Raw genomic sequence first — 27301 nt, 5'->3', positions numbered from 1 at the left:
ATTAATTTTACTTGTTCATTGGAATTAAAATGTAGGTCAACCTGAATGTGAAAAATTAAATAACAAATTAACACATCTGCATCTCTTAAATATAGTAACTATATGAAATATTAACCTTTTGACAATTATCTTTATTGGATATACAGCAGTGTTCTTAATAAAAAAAAACAATTTTTTAATTCCAATAAACAACCCTCGAATAAATTTCAATGGAGTATATTAAGCTGAGAATGACTCTACTAATACCATAGTACTTACTCTAATTGTTTAAGAGACTGTGAACTCCCTGTGGGTAACACCTACTTTTTATCTAATCTTGTTGTCTTCCCTCAATCTTAGCATAATGTTCTACAGATAGTGGGTGTTTACTAAATGTTGGTTGAATTAAAGTTAACTGAATTGTTTCTACAATCCTTAGCATTGGATTGGCAGCCTTATTCTGCATTTTCATCTAGCTAAAAGAAGAGGGGGAAAGAAATAGATTAATTAAAATCTAAAAACAACCTTGTGCTAATGAAGGGGAGGAAAAGAAACTCATACAGTTGAAAAATGAAATTAGAATGCATGGATTCAAAATGAGTAGGGAACAAAATTTTATACATATGATTCCCTCTCATGACCTTGAAGACTCACAACTATTATTATTTCTGCAACAGAAATCATCCTATTACTATAACTTAGTCAATCCTCCACGAGAAAGCAGCAACTATTGAGGGGAAGTGAAAAGACAAAGTTCTAAAAGCAGAATGGATATTTAAAATTAATGTCTAACACTCTTTGAAATCCCTCATAATTTATTTTTTAAACTCTATAAGAATCACAGAATAAAAGAAAGCAATGAAAAGCAAGATCTTGCATTGTCTTCTCTCTCTAGCTGAAATCCTGAATTATGCTTCTGCTTAACGTTATATTGTATTGTCAGTTCCCTTTTGTTAGCTATTGAACCAATACTGCAAGTAATTCTGAACAATGTCAACAAATGAATTTTTTCTCTTCTTCCTCTTGGAAATTTTTTAAAAAATCAAGATGAGAGGAATACATTTAAGTGGTAAATTCAGAGTTGCAAAGGACCTCATAGGCCATCCAGTCTAGCCAAGCCCCTTCATTTCAGCAGGAAAATGAGGCCCAGAGAATGTAAGTGATTCACCTATTAACCCCATACTGTAAATAATTCTGAATAAGGTTAACAAATGGATTTTTCCTTTCTTTTTTGAGAAAAAAAATTTAAAGATAAACTTATAATGGATACAGTTTAATAATAAATAGAATCACAGATTTAGATGGAATCTTCAAAGTCACCCAGTCTAATAGTCTAATTTCTTCACTTTATGAGAAAAATGGTCAAGTCACTTGCCAAAAGTCACTCAGTTACTAAGTGGTAGCATCAGGATTTGAACCCAGCTATTCTGACTCCAAAAACAGGACTCTTTCTATTATGTCATCTGATATATATATGAATTGAGAGTTTTGACACTTATGATTTCTCTTCTTTGTTTCCTAGAGCTCAGAAATATTCCATAATTATTAACACTGGCTGAGGCAGATTGTGCAATCTTCTGGCTTGCTTATCATAGCGAGTGTTTCGTACAAATTAAACTTCTCTAAGAAATGGTAATGAGTTGAGTCAATATCTTGACTTTTGTCAATTTCTAAGTTTTTCAACTGAGCTCGCTTCAACAGGTAAGAAGAGAATTCCTATGCTACCATATTTCTTTTCTAAATTTTACTTTTTCTAATCTCCTACTCATTTTAACCTTTGCTCTAAGTAGTCAGTGACCTGACTGTTAGCACACAGATGATTTGGAAACAATTTCCACTTTGGCAATCATTTCACATCAGGATTTTGCCAGTTTTATTTTTCTGGTGATATTTTTAACATCTGCCATGTTCAATAGCTTCTGACTCTTCTTGAAATACCTGTATGTGAGGCTTCTAATTAGCTTGAAAACCTTTTTCTCTTTTAAATATTTGATCTCAAATTATATTTTACAAACAATTTTGTCCATCATCCCCATGACCAAGTTTGCATTGAAGTTACCAAGTTTCTAGGTCTGTGGAGATTTAGTTTGGAGAACCTGGCTAATTTCTCCATGGTATTTCATACATATATTTATCAACAAAAATGTCTCCCATGCACACATTATATTAACATTGTATAAGATTCTATGGCAAATGCAACTACAGAGATAACTTTATTCAACAATCTGAATATCAACACGAAAAGAAACAACAAATATCAATTAATATTCACTGTTGTTAGGTATGTCCTACATAAAGGATGTCTGGGGTAAAATCCAAATGAAGAGAATCCTCCATTAACAGAGAAGCCCTAAGATAATTTTGTTTGTAAATACCAATACATTGGTTATATTAAGAACCAGAACATTAGAGCAATTTCTCTATGGTTACTTGAAAGAGATCAGCCTCATCACGATTATAAGAAAGACAAAAAGTGGAAGAAAAATAAATATTTAGCAGACTATTATAATAGCTTCCTAATGGGTCTCCCTTGCTCAGATCTCTCCCAATTCCAACACAACCTCCAAATAACCATCAAAGTGATTTTTCAAAAGTACAGGTCTGATCACGTCACTTCTCAATAAACTAACGATTCTCGCTCGTCGTAAGCTTATTCTTTCATAGCTTTCCAATCCTCTTACACATTATTCACTTCCACATAGTATCCTATCAGGCCATCCTAGCCCACTCACTGTTCTTCCCATGTGATGCTATCCATTTCTCATCTCCATGCCTTTGCCTGGCCATCCTCATACCCGGACGGCTCTCCCTCCTCATCTCTCTCTGCCTCTGAGAATCTTTGACTCCCTTCAAGATAGGCAGCTGGGCGTCACATTAGATAGAGCAATGGACCTGGACTCGGGAAGATATGATTGCCAACCCTGAGCAAGTCACGGTGCCCTCTGCCTCCGTTTCCTCAACTGATAGCATATGTCCGCCCGGACAAAAATACAGCACAATAGTCCAAATGAAGAAATAATTTAAACCTCCAATTAAAATACAGCATAGTTGCAGTACCAAGTGAGGGAAGAATGGATTGTACAAGGTAAAAAGGGCTTTTTATATTTTTAATATACTTTTGAGGCTCAATTTTACTAATTAATCATGTGAAAGCAAAATTTTAATATTGGGATAAGAAATAATAATTAGGGGGAAATATTCTCATACAAAATATGTATCCCTATATGAATATGGAAAGTTAAATGTAGAGAAAATGACAAAATAGGTGGGCATCAACTTTATATGGAGAACATAAATATTTAACTTTTTTTCTAAAAGCAGGGTTACACATTAACATTTTAACATGGCTTTAAAATACCTTGTTGATTTAGAGATCTCCAGTATATGCAAACAACTTTCAAATGTGAGAATCTAAACTTAAAAATAATCACATGTAGCCTATTCATTTATTACCTGTATTGTCTACACAATCAACTCCCAATTATACAGATACAAAACTCCTATTATCCTAATGATCTGAAGCTTTCATTGATATATACATACAAACACATGTATGTACATACATGTGTATGTACATATAATCAATTTTACAATTCTTACCAAATAATAAAATTCATTTTTTTACTCATATAAGTTAAGATACTTTTTAAAGTACATACTTGGTTTAATATCTGATGATATCCATCCAGTATTATCTTCAGCTGCCAACTACAGAGTATTCTAAAAATTAAAAACAGGAGACAAGGTTTTTTAATGTTTTTATGGGTGATGCATGGCTTCAAACTCACTCAAAACATTATTTTAAAATTTCTTTATGTGATACACACACAGACATTTTTACTTATACACCAACGGGAGAAATGAACATAATTCTGACAAGCTAATTTTACCACTGATATTTAAAATATTATCTTTAAAATGTTTGAATTAATTTTAGCTAACTTTAAAGCACTATATAAATATGAATTTTGTTACCATGACTGTTTTTAGTTTAGGCAGGAATATAAAGGATTTCAATCAGTGTATGAGATCCAAAAAAAAAAAAGCTAATAATTATATAACTCTTTAAGGTTTGCAAAACACTTTAATAATAGTAATATTTATATAGTGCTTACTATATGCCAGGCACTGTACTAAGCACTTTATAATTATCATCTCAGTTGATCCTCACAACAGCCCTTATTATCACTATTTACAGATGAGGAAACTGAGGCAAACAGGTCAAGTGACTTGCCCAGCATCTCACAACTAATGTCTAAGACCAAATTTGAACTCAAGTCTTCCTGACTCCAGGCCTGGCACTCTATCCAGTGTGCCATCTAGCTGCCCTATGAGAGGATATACCACTATGTATCATTCCCATTTTACAGATAATGAAAGAGGCTGTCATTTGTTCAGTCTTATAATTAGTAAATATCAGAACTATAGTTTTAACCCAGCTCTCTCCTGATTCCTAGTCTAGTATTTATTCTACTATATTACATTATATCAAAACATCATTAATTTAAGGACAATACATAGTAATTATGACTTACCAAGATAGTATCATTCTTAACAGCAGAACTCAAATATTTTCCTACTGAATGAGCTTCTCCACCCAAACGGAGTTAAACAAAAATTTTAAAAGCTAAATAAAACCTACAAAGCTGTATATTATACTGTATCACACTTGTATTTAGCATCCAGGACCAGAGAGGAGAGAATCCCCTGTATTCCTTCCTGGTCAGGGCAGATCTGGGGTACTGAGTTCAGTTCTGGATGCCATATTTGCAGACGGGGGTTAATAAGCTAAAGACCATCCGGAGAAGGACGGACGGACAAGCAGGGTAATGACAGGCTCTCAGTGAGACCACTAAGAGGCAGGCACAGGAAATGGGGAGACTATAGACACTATAGATGCCTTTAAATATCTGAAGGGCAGTCACAAGGAAAGAGGTTTTAGACTTTGGCTTGTTCTGGAAGGCAGGATTAGGAGCTGACAAGAGGACAATAGAGAACAGGGTAAAAGAATGCCTTCCTACCAATGAGCACCACCTGAGAAGTAGAATGGGCTCCTTGAAGGTGGTGGATGAGGCTTGGGACTAGATTTCCACTAAAGTTCTTTCCAAATCTGAAATTCTAGAGCCTATTTAAAGTGGCAGGCCACAAAGATGGAGTATCTTTAGTTTTCAAAAGTGGCAAAAATCAACTACCAACATGGAGTTTTTTAAGCAGTAATGGAGAGGTAACATGGCAGAGTAAAAACAAAATGGCCTTGAAGTTATGAAGGGCTGGTATCAATTCCACCTCGACCTAGATTAGCTTTTTAACTCTAGACAAGTCTCTTAACCTCTTGATGTCCCCGGCAACTCTCTATGAACGTAAGCTGAAGAGAAGGTGCCTATCAGCATGGGTAGGGGAAGTTTCTGGGCAACTAAATGGCTCAGAGGGCAAAGTGTTGGCCTGGTATCAGGAAGCTCTGAGTTCAAATGTGACCTCAGATATTAAGTAGCTGTATGACCATGGCCAAGTCACTTAACCTGTTTGCCTTAATCCACTGAAGATGAAAATGGCAAACTACTCCAGTATCTTTGCCCAGGAACACTCCATGGACAGTATTAGTGTGCTGTTAACCACAGGGTCACGAAGAGTTGGACAGGACTAAACAACAATAAGGGGAAGCTTTTCCCCTGGAGCTTCCTACACAGATGAAATAGTATATCTGAAAAAGTAACAAATTTATGCTTATCTTGCCATATTCTCTCACAGAGTTCCCCTGAAAACAGAAGGCATTCTTGAGCTAGCTGCCAAGGGTGTGACATATATCCGATGCCTTATGAACCACCCCTAAACTTAAATCATTCACACAGACACAATATCATTTTTGGTTTTGTGCCCACTTAGTAGTTAGTATCAGATCATGTGTAAACTCAATAAGGTTCTTGAACAAAGACTGAGAGGAATGCATTGCTACTGGTATTAAAAAATCATGTATAAGTGTTTATCTGATGGAAAGGAACTGTGTGAGATGGGCTATGTGCTAGTCAGTGGATGGAAAACCTTACCTCCTAGGGTGGGTGTGTTGGTAATCAAAATGGGCTCCTTAGCACTTAGTTCAACAAGTGCCCTTGAAGAGTTTGGCCTTTGTTTCCTTTGATTAATTCAGTGTCTTTGATTGAGTCTTGCTGGGTGCTAAGCCCCAGGCCCAAACCCCTATTAGGTGTAAAACCTTAGTGGGTGTGGATTGGCAACTAAGGTGGGGCCCAAGGTGGGGCTAACTCTAGGGAGGGCCTAGTTTACATGTCTGGGAGAGCAGAGGCTTTTAGACCACTTGGGTTTAAGTCCACCTCTCTGTGAGGATTCTAGATCACGTGGGTGAGTCACATGTGTGACTCACCCCTAACGCTGAAAAAGATATAAAAACCAGGGGTTGGCTGTTTGTTCTTTGGAGCTCCTCCTTATAGCAGTGGTAGCCTGTGACTCTGGGCCAGCCCTTGTTCTGAGCTCCCGGGCTGAACCTAGATGTTGGTAACTATGAATTGTATTGGGTCTGTCTGTTGATATTTGTAATTTGTTTGTATTTTGCTCTGAAGTTCAGGGTGCTGGCTTTTTCCCCTGAACTAAGTGAATGCTGTCTGTATGCCTGCTGGATTAAAGTAAACTTGTCAACCCCTTTAACCTTGCTTTCCTTATTAAAGCAGATCAAAAGAACCTGTGCTTTCCCAGCGTACCGGCAGCTTTCTGGGTGCTGGCTGTGGGTGGATCTTACACCCCCACAGAAGCTGCTAGGACCAACCCTACAGAGGCTGCAATTCGGACTGAAGGTAAATGGCTAAAGTGGATATCAACCTACATGTAAGAGAACCACAGGTAACATGATTTTTTTACCCAGGAAAATTTGGTTCCATTTATATATGAGGTGGACCTTTGATATGAGATACATGGTATCATCACTTTTAAATGAATGAAGAACACTACCTTACCTTGCATTTTTTAGTTGAAGATCTTCAGGTAACAGTATTTTAACATGGAAGTCCCTCCCCTGTAGAAAACATTGAAAAATCATAATCAAGTTTGTAAGCTCCATTTTTATTTAGTAACTTTGAGAAAATAAGTTAAATTACTATATATCATTAAAGTTCCTATATTCTTAGAAAAATTGTACAGAAGATATTTTCTTCTGCTATTGTGAAAAGAAAAACTGGGGAAAAAAACGACCATGAACTAAGAGTCAATGACTGATTTCAGGACAAACTATTCAAAGGTACAAGTCATCCTTATGGTGAACCTATACCAATAGCTTTATATAATGTCCCATTTTGAGACTTCAGACAGACTAGACAAGGGAGATACAGACAAGACAAGGAAGAATTAGAAACAATGGTACTCAATAAATCAGTGTTCAATATAAACTACTTAGGTAAGAACTCCCTATATGATAAAAATTTATGGGAAAACTGGAAAGCAGTGAGGCAGGATTAGGCTTAGACCAAAACCTAACATGATATATTTTAAATGGATATGTGACTTTAATATTAAATATCATAATATAAAAAAATAGAAGAGAAGTAGATCCTGTACCTTTCACAGCTATGAGTAAGAGATGTATTCTTAACCACACAAGAGGTAGAGGCAGTTAAAAAAAGATAAATAACTTTGATTATGTGAAACAGAAAGGCTTTTACATAGATAAAATTAATGCACCAAGGATAAAAAGGGAAGCAGATGAATGGGAAAAATTTTTTGTATCAAAATTCTCTGGTAAGGGTTTGGTATCCAAGGCATATAAATTAACAAATATATATGAATATATATGAAACCAAGCAAAGTATTTACAACCATATATAATACATATGAAGCCAAGTAAAGTATTAACTATATATGTGCATATATATATAGATATATATAAAACCAAATGAAGTATTAGCAACCATATGACAGAATGCTCCAAATCACTAGTAACAAGAGAAATGTGAATCAATAAAACCCTGAGGTTTCACCTCATACCCTGCAAATTGATTTGATCATAAGCTCCTTGAGTGCAGGGACTGTCTTTTGCCCTTTTTTGTATCCACAAAGTTTAGAACAGTGCCTAGCACATAGTAGGCAGTTAATAAATATTAATTGATTGACTGAAATTTGCTAAGACGAAAAAAAATGAAAACAATCAATATTGGCAAGGTTGTAGAAACACAGGCATTGCAGGTGGAGCTGTGAGTTGGTACAACCATTCTGGAAAGCAATTTGGAATTATGCAAATAAAGTGATTAAAATGTCCAGAGATTCTGTTACTGGACTTACAGAGTCATAGCCGATAAACATTTTTTAAGTACCTATTGCTTGTCTGAAATTGTGCTAAGGACTGGGGATACGACGAAAGGCATAAGACATTCCCTATCTTTAAGGAGCTTATAATCTGATGAGGGGTGGTGGGGACAACACATAAAAAGAAGCAGAAAGAGTGGGGAAAGAGAGGACCCAGGGGTAGAAAATGATGATGAGGTGAAGTTCCTTCAATGGGGATACAGGAGGAGCACTCATTTGTCCACCCTATGACCTCTTTAATTGGGAGAGGGAGAGGGAGAGGGAGTTTGAGTTTCAGAGTTGATATCATCTGGAAGAAATGATGAGTTGCTGGGGATAATAAAGTGCAGGAGAGCATCCTGGTGGAAAATATACCCCAAGATAGCCATTGATAAGAATAAAGTACCCATACATATCAAAATATTCATAGCAGCACTTTTTGTAATAGCAAAGAATTAGAAATAAAGTAGATGCCATTGGAGCAGATGGGGAAGCTAGGTGAATCAGTGGATAGAGCAGGAGACTTGGAGTCAGAAAAGAGCCAAGTTCAAATGTGGCCTAAGACATTTACCACCTATGTGACCCTGGGCAAGTCACTTAACCACTATTTGCCTCAATTCCTCATCTGTAAAATGGGGAAACACTGGACAAAGAAATGGCAAAGCCCTCTAGTATCCTTGCCGAGGAAATTCCACAGATAAAAGTCCACAAGGTCACATAGAGTCGGACACAACTGAACAACCAAAGATGCCATTGATTGGGGAAAGGCTAAACAAATTGTGGTATGTGAATGTAATGCTGTAAGAAACGATCTGTATGATATGGAAAGATCTACCTGAACAGATGCACAGTGAAGTGAGCAGAGCCAAAAAAACAACATATACAAAGACTACCACAATGTAAATGGACACACACACACACACACACACACACACACACACACACACACCCCAAAAGTGAATGTTGCAAAATTTTAAAGAACAAGCATGTCTCAAAAGAAGATAAATGAGAGGACATTCACAACCCATCACTTTGAGCATGTTTTTGATCTTTTCAATGTACAGAGCAGCTGTGCTGATTGTTTCCCTTTTCTTTTTGTTTTCTTTTTTTAATCTTTTCAAAAATACTATTTATTATATGAGATGGCTCTCTGGGAGGAGCAGAGCAGGAGGATTGCTAGGGAAAACTATGATAATTTACCAAAAACGCTAATGAAAACTTTTTAAAAAGGCTTTAGAAAACTGAATTCAATTTTAAAGGCATTTTTAAAAAATTAATTGTGTGACAAGGAAAATATTCCAATTGACCTTTATGACACTTTAAAAATTAATTATTTAGGTATATCTCAGAGTTTTAAAGTGAACAGGAAAATATAACGTCTGTGTTCAAACATAATTTACATCATAAATAAAACACTCAAAAATCAGAAGTAACAAAATAAAATTATAATTCACTCCTCCTTCCTTTCTCTGGAACATAAAAGTTCATATTATCTCAAAGTACAATATTGTATTTCTTGCTATTCGACTGCTTATGATCTTCAAGACTTTTTTTAAAGGCAATGTTTGTCAGAATCTTCCCATTCTCATTAGGAAGTAGTATCACAGACACTCTAAGATACAGTGGTGTTTATTTTTAACAAGAAACCTACCCGCAGTCACAGGAAATACAAGGAAATGGCTAACATCAATCTAAGGAAGAAATTAAAGGAGGGTTATTTCTCATGGGAAACTAATTCATCAAAAAAGTAAATTCCTTTTAGAAAAAGCAGTTGCTTTTAATACACTATGCCAAAAGATGACACCATAAAATAGAAATACATAGGCAAGCTTCATATTTTCAACTTGCTAGCTAGTTTTAAGGGAGAAATATAAAATATTCTTAGTTATGTAAACCAAACATGCAACTGACAGTAGATTTATAAGAAATATTCACTGATGCTTCCAGGCCACTACTATACCAACATCATTCAACAATCTCTCTCCTCTTTTGAAGTTCAAAGCATGATTCTATTACGTTCTCTCTGTCACCACTACACTACCGTCTACAAACCTCAAGTATGTTTGACAAACATCATTATTTCACCACCTGACTCACATTCTTTCTCTCCATCTCATCTCCTGCCATCATCCCAAGTTATAACAGCATCCATGCTGATGACTCTTCTAACAGTTTCTTATCTTCAACTCCAATGACTCCACAGAATCTGAGAATCTCATAGCTGGGGGGTTGGAGAGTCAGGGAGAAACCTCAGAGGTTATCTAGTTCAACACAGAAAAGAATGAGAAGATGCTCTAAAACATGCACAATAAGTAGTTCCTCAATCTTTCTTTGAAGCTTGTGTACGCAGTCAACAAGCTGGTCAAGCACTTATTAAACATTTATAAGTGCAGAGGACACAAAGGAAGGAAAAAATACAATCTCTGCCCTTCAGGAGCTCACACAGTAATAGGGGAGGCAATATGCAAATAACTGTACTATACATAAATGATATATGCAATGTAAATGGAAGGAAAGCTCAGAGAGAAGTCACTAGCAATTGGGGAGAGGATGAGCAAAGTGGGGCACTGGGAGGGACCTTGTGCAGAAGCTGGGATTTGAGCCTAGTCTTAAAGGAAGCTAGGGAGCCCAGAAGACACAAGAACATTCCAGGTTTGGGACACAGACAGTGTAAAGACAGGACATGGGGTATCTTGTTTTAGGAAGTAATGTGTGAGAAGCCTTGAAAGGTGGGAAGGGGCCAGGTTATGAAGGGTTTTAAATGTCAAGCCAAGGATTTTATATTTTGTCCTGGAAGTAATAGGGAACCAATGGAGTTTGATGACACGTGTATCAAGAAAATCACACTGACAGCTTAAGTGGAAAATGGTGGGGAACAAACCAGAAGGCTGTTGCAACAGCACAGGTGTGTGAGCAAGGTAATGAGAATCTGCAGCAGGGTGGTGACTACGTGTGTAGGACAAAGGGGATATATATGAGAGATGTTGAGAAGGTGATGAAGACTCAGCAATGGATCATATATGAGGAGTGAGGCTGTGAGAAAAGTTGAGGACAACATCTACGTTGGGAGTCTGTGTGATAGGGAAGATGGTGGCACTAATAAGGAAGTTAAGAAGAGGAGAGGGCTTAGAAGGCAGGAGGAGGATGATAATGATTTAGACGTGCTGATTCTTATATGCCATTGGATATCCAGTCTGAGACATCTAAAAGGTAAATATCTAAAAGATGGAATATGAGACTGGAGTTCAAGAAAGATTTTAGGGCTAGATACAGAGATCGATGGTAATTGAACAAGAGAGGGCTGATAAAATCACCAACTGAGATAATACAGAGGCATAAGCGGGTCCAATGAGTCTTTAGGGGAACACCACAATTAGTAAGCACAAACTGGATCAAGATACTGTAATGAAGCCTAAGAAGAAGTGGTCTGCAGAGAACCAGGAGAGAACAGTTTCATCAAAACCTAGAGAGGAGAGAGTATCAGGTAAAAGGAGGTGATCAACAATAGTGAGGGACCTTACTGTAAACTCTACATAATTCTAACAAAAAAAAAATAAACAAGAAAGAAGTTTGGATCTAAATAGAAATTTAGAAAAAAATAAATATAACAGAGACCTGGTGATTATTGAATGGAAATAGAAAGAAGAATAAATATTGTCAGCTATACATGGCATCTTCACAAAAATTACTTTTGTCTGAAGACATAGAAACCTTACAAATAAATGAAGAAAAGCAGAAATATTACGCATATCCTTTATTGATCATAATGCAAAAACAATTATATTAAATAAAGGGCCATTGGGAAAAGTATTTTTTAAATCAACTGGGGGACTGACTTATTCTTAAAGAACTGGTGGATCAAAGAATAAATCATTGACATGACAGATAATCTCATTAAATATAATGACAACAGTGAGAAAACATTCCAGAATTTTAAGGATGCAGTTAAAACAGAACTTAGGGAAAATGTTGCATCGCAAAACACTTTTGTTACTAGAAAAAAAGAAAGAATAGATCAATGAATTAGAAATGCAACTAGAAAAGCTAGGAACCAACAATTTAAAAATCATGATTAAATACTAAAATAAAAATCTTGATAATTAAAGAAGAATTTGACCAAAAAAAAATTTTAAAGCCTATACTGAATTAAATAAATCTAAGAGCTAAAAAAACCCACAATTAAATGGAGAAATCTTTGACTAATTTAATTAAAAAGAAAGTCAAATTACCAGTATCAAAAGTGAAAAGACAAAGAATTCATAAAAAATGGAGGTGAAATAAAGAAACCTTTGCAGCAAATTTCTCCGATAAAGCCTCATTTTTAAGATACATAAGGAACTGAGGAACTATTCCCCAATTGATAAATGGCGTAAGGAGATGGATATACAGTTCTCAAAGGAAGAAACTAAGGCTATCTATAGTGATATGAAAGAATGCCCCATAACACTAATTAGAGAAATGCGAATTAAAGCAGTTCTAAGTTTCCAACTCATAACCATCAGAATGGCAAAGATAACAAAAATGGAAAATGATAAATGTTGGAGGGGCTGAGGGAAATCAGGAACATTGTTGCACAGTTGGAAAGCAATCTGGAAACATACACGTAAGAGTTACCAAGTAGTATATTGCTCCTGGGTGTAGGCCTACCAATGCTACTGCTCTATTCCCTTTAGGTGCATACCCAAAAGTGAGCAGAGAAAGAGGGAAAAAGTCCTCTATCTACAAAGATATAGCAGCTCTTTTCATGACAGCAAAAAACCAGAAACTAAGGGGATGCCCATCAAATAAAAAATGGCTGAATAAGTTGTGGCATACAAGTGTGACTGTGCTGTAAGAAATGAGCAAGTTTTTTCAAGTGACATAGAAAGTCTTATATGAACTGATACAAAGTGAAGAAGGCAGAACCAGAAGAATTTTTACTATGACATCATCTGTAAAATGAACAATTTGATAAGCGTGCCATTAATGCTTTAAATCAGTGGTACCACCAATCAATCAATCAATTATTAATCTGTTCTAAGCACTCTGACAAGCAAGGGGGATACAGAGAAAGGCAAAAAGGTGGTCCCTGAGCATAAGAAGTACATATGCTAATGGACAGAGAAGATGCAAACAATTCTCTACATATAAACTGTACAGAGTGTAAAAGGGAAGTAATCCCAGAGGGAAGGCTCATTAAAAATACTAAACAGCACAGAGCCAAGAAGAGACCCTGAGACACTCCATCAGGGATTCCTTTCAAGTTAACAAATTATTAATAAATGTCTTTTTGGGTCTGGTCACTTGTTCTGAATTCACAAAATTCTTCATCTCCTAGGCAAGCATAGAAGGAGAGACTTTATCAAATGTAACTATGTATCCACAATATTGTCCTGCTTACCAATCTAATAACCCTGTCAACAAAAAAGAAAAAAAAAAAGAAAAGAAAATCAAGTTAATTTGGGAAGTCCTGCTTTTGGTGAGGCCATGGTAGCACTTGATATCACTGCTGCTCCTTCTAGATAAGTCCTGCCAGGTAATTGAAGTTAACTTTGTTAGTTATAATTAGTTATAATCTGAAGTTAACTGGCCTTTATTTTGCATATCCCATTATCTTCCTTTTTCTCTTCTGCAGATATCATTATCTTCCTTTTAATTTTTTATTTAGTTGGGACATTTGCCCTTCCCCAGACCTCCTAGTCTTCATGATCTCTCTCCTTTTTAAAAGACCAAACCTGTTATTTCATTATTTCACTAATGCAGAGAACTTTCTATGATTTTTCAAGTATCTCTCATCATACATGATCTTCAAAAATCATCAAAAGCAGCTCATACACCAGTTCTTTCAGCATCCTGGAACATAGTTCATTTGGGCCTGCTAATCTGAAGTCATTGGGATGGCTAAGTGCTCTAAAGGACAACTATTAGCCATTTTTCTTCTGTCCTTTCCAATCCAATGTCTGGAAGTAAAAGTATAAGCAAAATAAAAACTGAGTAGTTCTGCCTTCTCTGTTATCATTGACCTGTTCATTTTGAGCAATGTTCCATTTTTCTCCCCAATATAATTAAAATACAAAAGACAATCACCGTTAGCATACCTTGCCAGCAAGCCCAGGTCATTTTGAGTTCTAGGGCCACCCACATTACTCTTAAATGACTATGTCACATAGCTATATTCATTCTTGCTTGCTTCTTCTGAATGTATCTTCTAAAAATCTAATTTAGTTCACCAGTTCCCTACATGTAAACATTTATAAACATTCCCTCTTTTCTTATCAAAATTTTCTTATCAAAATTATCTTCTCTTACAGCCCTCAGAATTTGATTTTTCAGAGTTCCTACCACTCTTAGGCTAACTTTGCATAAAGAATTTTAGCTCAAAGCATCTTACCCCTAAAAATCTGGGGTACCTGTCAGCTTTCCTTACCTTTCCTACCTGGAACAATCATTTCTCCCCAACATTACCACTGTTTCTACTTTATCAGACAGCTCTCTTCATTTTTAGTAGGAATCAAGTCAAGAATAGCAAATTCCTCTTCTTCCTCCATCTTTTCAAGAATGAAATTATTATTATGACAAGCCAAGAAGCTATCAGAACAAGTCTGTGTAAGACTAAAAAAGTTGACTGTCATCTTCAAGAAAATCCAGGAAAACATTCTGGGAGAACAGAGTTTTTGTGGAGAACAGTATGGTACAGTAGAAAGCACTGGCGCTGGAACCCAAGGACCTGGGTTTAAATCTAGCCTATGATACTTATTACTACCTGTAATTTGGGCAAATCACCCCAAGATGAAAGGTAGGGCTCTGTTGTGTCTGTTCCCAAGAGGGCCTAAGAAGTCTTATTCTGACCCTACAACGCATACCTACAACCTCATCCTTGGAACTACTACATATGAATAAACAAAAAAAAATAAGAAAGAAAAAAGAAAAGAGGAGAAAAAAGGCTGTTACATGAGCACTCCCTAAGATTCTCTGTTTGTACAGTACTTTCTCAACTGGCTAATTCATTCATGCCCATGGCTTCAACTATCTCTTCTATGTACATGATTTACAAATTATGTATACTGTGCTAACCTCTATTTTCAGCTCTAGCCCATTTCCTTTTTTAAAAATTTATATTTGCATATATGTATTATTTCTTCTTCCTCTCATCCCCCTATAGGTCAGCAAAACAAATTCCCACATTGGCCATACACAATGCATATGAGTCATTCTGTATTTTAAGTCTATCACCTCTCAGGCAAGAAGTGAGTGGCATGATTCATCTTCAGTCCTCCGGAATCAGAGTTTAACATTACATTAATTAGAATTCTAAAGTCTCTCCAGGGGCAGCTAGATGGTGCAGTAGATGGTGCAGATTTATCTTCCTGACTTCAATTCTGGCCTCATTCATTTCCTAGCTGTGTGACCCTGGGCAAGTCACTTAACCCTGTTTGCCTCAGTTTCTTCACCTATAAAAAAGAGCTGGAGAAGGAAATGGCAAATCATTCCAGTTTCTTTGCCAAGAAAACCTCTAATGGGATCATGAAGTGTCAGACATGTTTGAAATGATTGAACAACAAAAATTCTCTCAAAGTTACTTTTCTCTATGTTATTTTGCTTGTATAAACTATTGCCCCATTTCTGCTCACTTCGCTCTGCATCAGATCACAATGGCCTTCCCACTTCCCTCTGAAACAATCCGTTTCATCATTTTTATGGCATACTAACATTCCATTATACCACAATTTGTTTAGCCATTCTAGTTTTTTTGTCCCACATTTCCAATTGCCCAATAGACACCTTTTACCTACAAATCATACTGCCATTTTGAACTCACCATATTAAAAACTGAGATCACCTTTCCACAACTGAAACTGCTCTCTCCAAAGTTACAAATGGTCTCCAAGCTGACAAAACTAATATGCTGTTCTCAATCCTCATCCTCTTTGACCTTTCTGTAGCACTTGACACTGTATCTTCTGGATACTCTCTGGGTTTTCAGGCCAGTACTCTCTCAGAGGTTTGTCTGGCTGACTACTCCTTCCCAGTCTCTTTGTAGATTCCTCATTCAGGTAACAGCCTTTGTGGATATCCCTGTGGGCATACCTCAAGGCTTCTCTTCACTTTCCATAATCTAGTACTTGGTAATTTCATCAGTTCCCAAGGGTTTAATTACTATCTCTACTGGGGTAACTCCAACTCCCAGGTCTAGGTATCTACTAGTTTCTCTTCTGAGCTCCAGTCTTGCATTATAAAGTATGAGATGTCTCAGACTCAACATGTCCAAAACAAAACTTTTACTCTTCCTCAAAACTCAGCCCTCTTCTGAACTTCCCTGTCACTGTGGAAGGCACCACCACCTTGGGTGACACCAAGTGAATGAGAATTCACTTGGTGTCACCCTCAATTCCTCATTCTTGCTCACAAGACATATCCAGTCAGCTGTCAAGTTCTGTAGCTTCTTTCTTAAATAGCTCTCAGATGCATCCCAACTTCTCCACTCACACAGCTACCACCCTAGTTCAGACCCTTATCACTTCTCTCCTAGACTATTCCATAAAGCCTCCTAATTATATTCTATGCAGTACTTCTTAAAACTGTAGGCTGCAACCCCATAAATTTGGCAAAAGCAAAAGGTTTCTGAACACACAATGGCCAAATATTAATTAAAAATCAAATGTGCAACGAATCTGAAGCATTTCTGACAGCTCTTGCTATGTCGCATCTGCAACTTCACTGCAGCCTTAGTTCCTAACACAAAGCACGCACACTTTGCACTGTGCATGCCCTCAGGCCACACAGACAACCAACAATGCCAAAAGGCAAAAAGGGGTCAAGAGTGGAAGAAGTTTAAGAAGCCCTGCAACTATATCATCCCATGCAGACAGACTTCCCTGCCTCAAGTCTCTACCCTCTCCAACTCATCCTCCACAAAGCAATTAAAGTGATTTTCCTAAAGCATGGGTCTGATCATGTCATGCCTCTGCCTAGCAAACTCCAGAGGCTCTCTGTTGTCTACAGGATCAACTACAAACTCCTCTGTTTAGCATTTAAATCCCTCTATAACTTGACCCTTTTCTAGTCCTTTTAAAAATTATTCTTCTCTTACTCTGCAATCTAGCCACCCTTCCTCCTCCTTTCCCTCTGGAGGGTTTGCTGGTTTCCTTCGGTCTCAGTTCAAGTGCCAACTTTTACATGAAGCCTTTCCTGATTCCTCACCCACACCTCTGTTGTTAGTACCTTCCCTCTCATAGTCACTTTCTATTCATGTTGGATATTCTGTATACATGTTTGATGCATATGTGTGGTCTCTTCCATTTAAAAGTAAGGTCTCTGGGGGCAAGGACTATTTCACTTTTGTTTCTGTGTGCCCTGACACAGTGATTGGCACATAGAAAGTGCTTAATAAATGTTGACTGACTGATTTCCTTCAAAACAGGATTCTTCTGGCTTTCTGATAGCATCACCATCTGCCAATCATGTTATCAAGAGTTCAGAGTCATCTTTCACTCCTTCCTCTTCTCTGACCCCACAAATTTAAAACACTTGTCAAACTGTGTTGATTCTACATTCAAAATATTTCTAGTATTCATCTAATATTCCCTCTGACACCACTCTAGTCTAGGCCCACAATATCTTTTGTTTAGTCTTATTATTTTAGTCTATTAGTCTTCATCTTATTAGTCTACTCTATTAGCTTAGCTTTTAAGTCTAATACCTAATTTCCTCTAAACTTGCCCCCACTTCAATTTAGCCTAAAAACTGCTGGTACACTAATCTTCTTAAAACACAGTTCCAATTAAGTCTCTGCCCTACTCTAAAACCTTCAATTGCTCCCTGTTGAACTCCCCCCACTCCCTAAATAAAGTCACAACTCTTTAACTAGTCATTTAAGGCCTTTAACAATCTTGCCTCAATCTTTACCTTTCCAATTTTATTTCCTACCACTCTCCTTCATGGATATGACCCACCATCCAAATTAAATAGTCACCATTCCCAAATTCCTTTTTATGTTTTTCCCTTCATGCCTATTCCCTGAACCTAAAATGTCCTCTTCCATCATTTGAGCCATCCTTAAAATCCCCAGGTACAAGCCCCTTTCCTGGTACCTGAGCCGGAAATAATCACTTTCTCCAATTTTCATACCAGTCTTTAGGCACTTGACACATTGTTATGATTACTGAGAACTATAAACAATAATAGCCTATAGAGAGAGATACCTATAGATATTGGGGTAAAGTGCAGATGGTGGAGATGGAGGTGTATCTACGATAGAGATTAGACCTGTGGTATCATTGGCATACAGAACTCCCAGGAGAAGAAACTCCTATCACCTCAGGTAGGCGCCTTCTCTAGATCTTCTGACTCCAAAGCCATTGCCTCTTTCCTCCACACCAAACCATCTCTCATAGACTATCTTGTATTAGAATTCTTTGTGCAGATTTTATATTCTTTAATAGGATCTTTGAGGGGGGGACTTCATGTCTTCATCATCACACCCTCCACAGAGCCTTGTATACAGTGGGCATTCAAATATTTGTTGAATTAAACTAATCACCATGAATTCAATTGCTCTGCCTTTTCAATAGATTGTTACTAGAAATGTCATCACTAACTTTTTCCATTTTTCCTAATTTCCATATTCATCATTTTGTATAAGAAGATGCGAATAAAAGAAAAAAATGATATTAAGTAAGTGAAAAATAGCATGCTTCAGTCTGTATTCAAGCAATATCAGTTCTTTCTCCAGAAGCGGATAGTATGCTTCATCATTAGTCCTTTGGGATTGTCTTGGAGTATTGTATTGCTAAGAATAGCTAAGTCATTCATAGGTCTTCATCAAACAATATTGCTGTTACTTGGTACAATATTCTCCTGGTTCTGTTCGCTTTACTTTGCATCAGTTCATGTAAATCCTTCCAGGTTCTTCTGAAATCATCCTGCTTGTCATTTCTTATAGCACAATAATATTCCATTATAATCACATACCACAGCTTGTTTAGCCACTCCCCAATTGATGGGCATCCCTTTGATTTCCAATTCTTAGCCACCACAAAAAGAGTTGCTATATATATTTTTGTACAAATAGGTCCTTTTTCCTTTTTTTGGGGGGGGAGGGGGATGTCTTTGGGATATAGACCTAGCAATAGTATTACTGGATCAAAGGGTATGCAGCTTTATAGCCCTTTGGGCATAGTTCCAAATTGTTCTCCAGAATGGCTGGATCAGTTCACAACTCCACCAACAATGCATTCATGTCCCAGTTTTCCCACATCCCCTGCGACATCCAACATTTTCCTTTTTTGTCATATTAGCCACTCTGATAGGCATCACTAAGTGCATAAAGCATTTATCTGAACATTTACTATCAACACATGAGAATAATACTCTCCCCACTCCCATCTCCCCAAAAGTGCAGTTTTAAGCTTTCATAGCCTAAAATTGCACTAAAATTTTTTGGGACACTATAGATGGCTCTGTCAATAGACTACACAGGTATCTGTTGATATTAACATAGATATAGATATGCATGTATAGGCTTTGTTTTTTCTAATATTTCTAATAGGAAGGGAAAGCAGTGGGGAGGAAGGTGAACCATTTTCTAAAAAATGAAATCAGAGTTATACTGTCTTGAGAAAATGAATCAGTAAGCAGTTTAAGCAGGATAAAAAAGATGAAATTTGAGCAAAGAAAAAGACAAACAGTAATATAATCTTTTACTTCAACAGTATTAAATGAAAAATAAAAGTAAAAAAATTCTCCAAAAACAATTAATATAAGTTCACTTTACCAGATGGAAATTTTGAACAATCTCCCTCAAAGCAGTTTTTAAAATAGAGGAACACAATTAAATATACCCTATAACCTTTACTTTCATGGTAATATTATAGTACTTTTATTACATTTAAATGGCCTTTAAAAAAATGAAACAAAATGTACTTCTGACCTTTTTAAAAGGTCAAATAACAAGGATTCACTATTTCATTAAAGCACTAAAAGGTATTATGTAGTAACTTTAACCTAACTTTATAGACATATACTACATGTACAGATAAGAACAATCAGGAATTAGAGAGTTCGTTGAAAAGCAGTAAAACTATGATATTACAACAGTTTGTTCTATTACTTGAAAGAAATCCCAAGTATTTTAAAGTGGGCAACCAACTCTGCAACTAACTTCCAACCTAAGGAAATTCTCAAAAGTTGGCTCTTCTATGTTTCAAGCAGACACAAATTTGTTCCTATAATTACATTAGTAAGAATTCACTCTTTTTGGTCAGTGAGTAAGGCTTTTGCTCTTCCCTATCCAATTCACTTAGCAACATCAGTATTTACAACAATGACCCCTCTAACACCCTGGCCCCTCCCTTCCTTAACTTCCTTACCTCCATTCCTGATACCCACCTACTTGGTGTGGTTATATGCTAGACTTTGCCATCACTCAAAAACATTCACAGTTTAGGAAAGACATTAATAAATTGAAGAATGGCCAAAGGAAGGCAACCTGAATTGTAAAAGGCTTTGAGTCCAAGCTATATGAGACTCAATTCAAAGAGAAAGAGGGACATGGAAGCCATCTGCAAAGACTTGAATGACTATCATATGGAAAGTCAATTAGATTTGTTCTTGGTCCCAAGAAGGCAGATGTAGCAGCAATGGGGAAAAGTTACAGAGACTCAAACATAATTTTGATATAAACCTTTAACGATTAGAAGAAGCCAAAAGAGGAATGGGATGCCTAGGGAGGTGGTGGGTGTTCGCCTCTTCCCGGACATGTGGATGTATGTAGGACGTATTGTAGTGATTTTTAGTGATTAGATTAGATAAGCACCAAGGTTTTTTCTAATTGAAAAATTTGTGATTCTGCGATATTAAACTCCAAAATTCCCCTTCTGGACTATTGCTTCCCACCATTCCACTTCTTCCATACTACCACTACCCCTGAATTTGTTCTTTGCTACACAATAGTAATTGTTGATCTGCAGGTACAGACCAGAATTATGGCTGTGGCCAAAATCCCAAGAAAATACTATCAGAATTAATATAGTTAGGTTTTATGGAGGTAAGGGGTTGTATTCACAGAGAACATCCTATGTGGAAAAGACCTCAGAGTTCATCCAATTAACAATAAGTTGTTTATAATCAAACATAATGGGAAGTATTAACTTAATTGTTCCTACTAGCCTTTACTATTCAAAGTATTTCTATAAAACTGAAATAAAAAGGTAGGCACTACCACCTTTCCACAAATTCTACTGCTTTGATAAAAATGAGTCAAGATATACCTAAAACGATAATTTATTTCTTAAATTTCCAGCTTAATATGTAGAAAAATTGGTGATAGGTGGCATATGAATATAAGGGGATATTTTTTCACCATAAGAAACAACAAATATGAAGAATTCAGAGAGGCATGGGAGGACACATTAATTGATGCAGCGTGAAAAAGAACAAGGAAAACAATATACACAATAACAAAACAGAATCAGAAAGAACAGTAAAATGAAATTCAATGCTATATCATTTAAGATGGGCAAGTTTCGTCCTTCCTAGAGCGTAAATGAGAAAATGCCTCTCTCTCCCTTCTCTGCAGAGGGGAAGGGCTATGCCTATGGAATATCGAATATTTTGTCAGATACAGATGATGTGTTGGCTGGTTTTACTATACTGCCCCCCCATTTCTTTTTTAATCTTTGTCAAGTCAACAAGTGTTTATTAAGCACCTACTGTGCTAGGCATTGCACTAAGAGCTAAGGAAAACTTCAGAGAAGAACATTATGTAAAAACAAAAGACATCAATAATAATGAGGATTTTTTTTTTTTTTAAGGAAAACAGGGGATGGGATTCAAGACACTAGATTTGGAGGGAACCACAGAGATCATCTAGTTTAACCTTTTCATTTTATGGAAGACATTGAGGAACAGAGAGGCTAAGTCAATTCTCCAAAAGTTCCTTCATTCCACGTGTATTAAGGGATACTAACAGATCCATTTTTTTAACCTTCACTATTGATGACAGTAAAATGGAATTGACAATGTACAGTATATGATGACATGTTTATTGATCCGTGACTGGTCTTTCTACTACTGTTGTAATGTACTACAACATAATACATAATTTTATATATGCATTCTATATATATTTCAGTCACAACAAAGATTATAGAATATAGAACCTGAAAGTGACCTTAGAGATCACTGAATTTGACACTTTCATCATTGACATGAGGAAAACTGAGAACTAGAGAGATTAAGCAGCCTTGTCCAAGGGCACACTGGCAGTAAATGGAAGGCTTTGAGTCCAAATACAATTCTCTTTGTTTTGTCTGATTTCATCCTTATAAGAAAAAATGGAATATTCTGAGGGGTCATATACCCCCTCTCCTCCTAGTCTTATACCTAATAACAAGTGAAAGTATCACTGAGTAAATAAGTATCATTTATTACCTACAATCTCTTAACTGCTAATTCCAATGATTATTTCTCCATTCTTAACCTTCCTAACCACTATCAACCAGCCCTGCCCTCCTGGAGGCTCTTCTCTCCTCACTTCCTTAACCCCTGCTTTCTCCTGGTCCTCCTAACCTGCCAAAGGTTTCCTTCTGGGTCTCCTTTGTTGACTGTCATCATGCCACTGCCCACTGGGTGTGAGAGAGCATCCCCCAAGGCTCTGTCTTAAGTTTTCTTCATTTCTTTCCAGTACTCCCTTGGTGATCTTATTAAGTTCCCATAGGTTTTGTCATCATTCCTATATGGATGACTTTCAAATCTATCCAGCCTTATCTCACTCCTGAACTCTAGACTGTCTCTTGAACACCTTCACCTGGATGTCCTACATGCATCTCAAACTCATCACATTCCACCACAAACCTGCCCCCTGCCAATTTCTTCTCCCAACTTTCCCATTTCTGTCGAGGGCATCACCATCCCATCGGCCACCCAGATTCACAACCTGGAGTGTTCTGGACTCTTCTTACTCCTTCATATCCTAACCATCTCCACACAATCGGTTGCTGAGGCTTGTTGATCCTATCTGCACATCCCTCACATCAATCCCCTTCTCTCCAGTCCTACAGCTTCTGTCCAAGTTCACATCCTCACCCAGTCTCCTGCAGTACCTCCCTAACTCCAGTCCCTCTTCTCACTCATCCATCCTCCGCAGAACAGTCAAACTGATGTTCCTAACACAGAGACCTGAGCATGTCAACCCTACTGGAAGATCTTCAATGGCTTCCTATTGCTTCTAAGATAAACTATACAATCCTCAGCCTGGCATTTAACACTTTTCTCAATGGGGCTCCTGCCCACCTCTCCCAGTCTTATTTCATGTTCTTCTGCCTCAGGTATTCTCCATTCCAGTCAAATGACCCGGCTAGTCTTTCCTTGACACGTATCCCATCTCCGGCCTTGGCACTTTTACAAGTGATCTTCCAGATCTGGAGCACATCCTCCTGTCAGTTCCATGTGGACAATGCCTTGATTCTTCAACAGCACAGTCTGGGGCTATTTCCTACACAAGGCCTTGCCAATCCAACTTAGTTACTAGTACCTTCTCTCCTGAAATGACTTGCAAATGCTTTCTGTTTTCTTACTCATGGATGTATTGTATCCTCCTCAGCAGCTGTGGGCAGGGACTGCTTTGTTTATGTTTGTTTTTTACACAGTACATGTACATGATAGGGATTTAATAAGTTTTTGTTGATTTGAGCTATTTATTTAGTGAAATGTTTACTTAGACACCATGGGAGATGGGCAGGGAGTTTACAACTTAGTAGGTTAAAGTTCATACATACAAATAACCACAATACAAAGCAAGATGCAGCAAGCCCCAGGAGACAGGAAGTAACAAAGAGCTATCTAGGTTCAGAGGAAGAAGAGATCACTTCTGCCAGAAAGGGACTGGATACTGGAGGATGTAATATTAGAGCTGGACGGCAAAATAGAATGTGATGCCACTTTCAATTCCTAAAATTAGCATAAACGCTTAGAGTGATCCTTCCTAGATAATAAAACTAGGTAAAATAGCTATCATTACTAAAATAATAATGATTATTTTTATTTATTATTTTAAATTATTATTTTTATAAAATTTTGAGGCTGGCAAGTCACTTTATATACATTATTACCATTTGATCTTTACAACATGTGAGGTATATGCTATTATCATCTTAATTTTACAGATAGAGAAACTGAGGATCAAGTGTCTAATGCAGCATTCAAATTCAAAACTTTTAAGTCCAGTGTTCTGTCTACTACATTAGCCCCATATGAAATGGCTACCAATAATTGTACCCAAGCAAAAAACTGCAAAATTGCAAAAATGGAGCTCTCATTTAATCCAGGAGGAAACCCCTTTACAATATGTTTGTGACAAAATTCCATAAACATATACAATGGCCAGCACATACTTTAAACTTAACAAATGTTTAAGGGGGAATGGGGAGAATTGTCTAAGTCCATAAGCCAAGAAAGCTATCCTATTAGCAAGAGTAGGTCAAAAAGGGTAGTTAGTGCACCTTGGATTGAATTATGTTATTTTATATATTATATTGGGGGAACTAGGAGGTACAGTGGATAAAGTTTGCTAGGCCTGGAGTCAGGAAGGTCTGAGTTCAAATCTAGCCTCAGACATTTACTAGTTGTGTGACCTTGGACAAGTCACTCAACCCTGTTTGCCTCAATTTCTCATCTGTAAAATGAGCTGAAGAAGGAAATGGCAAACCACACCAGTGTTTTTGCCAAGAAAACCCCAAATGGGGTCAGGAAGAGTCGGACACAAATGGACAACAACAGCAAATGTATCATAATAGCTCCCATCTGTATAACACTAAAGACATATGTATAAATTCTAAAGACATATTCTTATATGATCTCCACAGCTATTATAATAATAATAGCATTTATAGTGCTTTAAAGCTTCCAAAGCACTTTACATGGGCTTGCTCTCGTTTATAGTGCTTTAAAGCTTCCAAAGCACTTTACATGGGCTTGCTCTCATTTGCCTACCTGGGAGATAGACACTATTATCATCATACTCACTTGCCCAATACTCACACAGCTCAAGTGTCTGAGGCCATATCAAATGTCAGGGCAAGTCTTCTCATAGCACCTGGCTCCCGTGGTTGTTCAAGAATCAAATGAGGTATTTGTCAAGGGCTTAGCTCAAAGCCTAGCACATAGTAGGTACTTCAGAAATGCTTGATCCCTTCCCTAGCTGCTTGGTAAGCTCCCCGAAGCAAGGGGGTCATTCATATGTTCATTTATTTATGTGGGAGTTTGTCTTTCCCCAGCACTTTGCTCAGTGCCTAGCACATAGTAGGTGCTTAATGAATGCTTGTTCCCTTTCCTAGGGCAGAGAGCGGGGCATAGTTTACTTGTGTTTGTCTCGGTAACCGCAGTGCCTAGCACAGTGCCTGGAACTTTTAATTAATGATGGTGATTATTCCCGTTTAATGGATGAGAGGTTAAGCCACTTGTCCGAGGGGAGAGGCCATCGAGACCGTAATTAGGTCCAGGGCTCTCCACGCACAGCTCCAAGCAGCACCTCCTCCAGCTTGAAACGCAACAGAAGCAGAGCAGAAGGGAAAGTCTACCGGGAAAGGGGGCGGGAGGAGGCGTGGAGAAGGAGAGGCGGGCCCGCCCCTTTGGAACTTTCCGCTGGCTCTGACGTCACCGCACCTCCCCGGCATCCCGCGCGCGCGCGTTCCCGGCGCGGCTCATTCCAAGCCCTGCAGGTCCTATGGCAGCGTCTCTGCCCCAGGCCCCGACCACCCACTACGGCTGGTCACAAAAGTGAACTCTCCCAACTCTTTAATGCTCCCCGCACAGGCTCGGGAGACCCCCTTCTCCCCTGCACACCCCACTTCACCACCGTTGAGGCCCTCCACGTGCCCCGGGGACCGATTCCCAAGGAGGCGGGTACCTGAGCCGAGATGAATCCCTCATAAATGGTTTTCTCCAGGTTCTGGGGAAGGAGAAGCGGGCACTGCCGCAGTAGTGCCGCTTCGGCCGCGGCCATGCCGGCCTGGCCCTGTTCGAGCTTTCAAGGAGCCCGCGGGATGTTTGAATCCGCTTTCAGCGCCCGACTCGCTGCGCATGCGCAGAAGCGTCTGACGAAGCTGCGCTTGCTGCTGCTACCGCCTGTGCAGCTCTGTTGGGGACGATCTAGGGGCTTGGAGATTAGAGCTCGCCCGCCTCTGGCCCAGACCTACTGTCATTCATAATCAGGTGGGCAGCTTGGAGCTGATGATGAAATGCCTCCGATTCACTTAGCAACCTCATTAGTTTGGTGGGGAAAGGCTGGTTATTTCATCCACTACCGTAGGTTCAACAATCACACAGCTAACAGATCTATGTTTCTAGCCCAATTTTCACTCCTAGCTATGCTGTAGGGCTGTGGTAAGAAACTCATATAGAAATGACGAGCAGCTAAACTGTACGTAAGGATCTCTGTGCCTGCACAGTGACGTAGAAAACCATATACTAACATTATCTGTGTTCTTTAGTATTTTTACTTATTTTGCTAAAATTTAGTTTCCAAATACAGTTTATTCTGGTTCTAATCACTCCAACTCTGCCATAGAGTATGGAATAGTATCTAGAACCCTGGCCTAGTCAGAAATACTTGGCTTCATATCCCAGTGTAAACACTTAACTAGATATTGTGACCCTGGTTAAATCAAGTAACCTGTCAGTTTTCTCATCTGTAAAATGAGGAAATTGGACTCTATGGGCTTTAATATCTAGTCCAGTCCTACATCTATGATCTCTGACCTACATTACCAGCTGCCTACTGGGCATGACCAGTGAAAAAGAGTTTTGGCTCTAAAGTAGGAGAAAATGTGTTCAAATGCCACCTGTGGCAGTTAGTACCTTCATGATGTTAGAGAAGCCAGTTAACCTCTTTTTTTCATTTTTTGAAGTAATCATGTGATTTTTATTTTTGTTGTTAGTACTTATTTCTACTATGTTTATAGTTTTCCAAATATTGACACAACCTTGAATCCCTAGTATAAATCCAACCTGGTTCTAGCCCATAATATTTTTAGTATGTTGTTACATGCTCTTTACTAGTGGT

The 27301-nt window shown here is 37.8% G+C and overlaps 1 protein-coding gene across 1 annotated transcript in view; it reads right to left on the bottom strand.

Annotated features, from left to right (window-relative positions):
* The window catches only part of FANCL (FA complementation group L), a 78987-nt gene extending 52745 nt beyond the window's left edge, over window positions 1-26242 (bottom strand). The window contains exons 1-3 of the mRNA XM_036751923.1: window positions 26147-26242; window positions 6942-7000; window positions 3639-3699 (exon numbers count right to left, since the gene is read on the bottom strand). Of these exons, the coding sequence (XP_036607818.1) occupies window positions 3639-3699; window positions 6942-7000; window positions 26147-26242 (216 nt within the window). The remainder of the gene's footprint in view (window positions 1-3638; window positions 3700-6941; window positions 7001-26146) is intronic.
* Window positions 26243-27301: the final 1059 nt, after the last annotated feature.

The sequence above is a fragment of the Trichosurus vulpecula genome, chromosome 3, assembly GCF_011100635.1.
Source record: "Trichosurus vulpecula isolate mTriVul1 chromosome 3, mTriVul1.pri, whole genome shotgun sequence".
Taxonomy (NCBI): Eukaryota; Metazoa; Chordata; class Mammalia; order Diprotodontia; family Phalangeridae; genus Trichosurus; species Trichosurus vulpecula.
The sequence above is the reverse complement of the archived record's forward strand: the minus strand, read 5'-3'. Positions and strand labels throughout refer to the sequence as shown.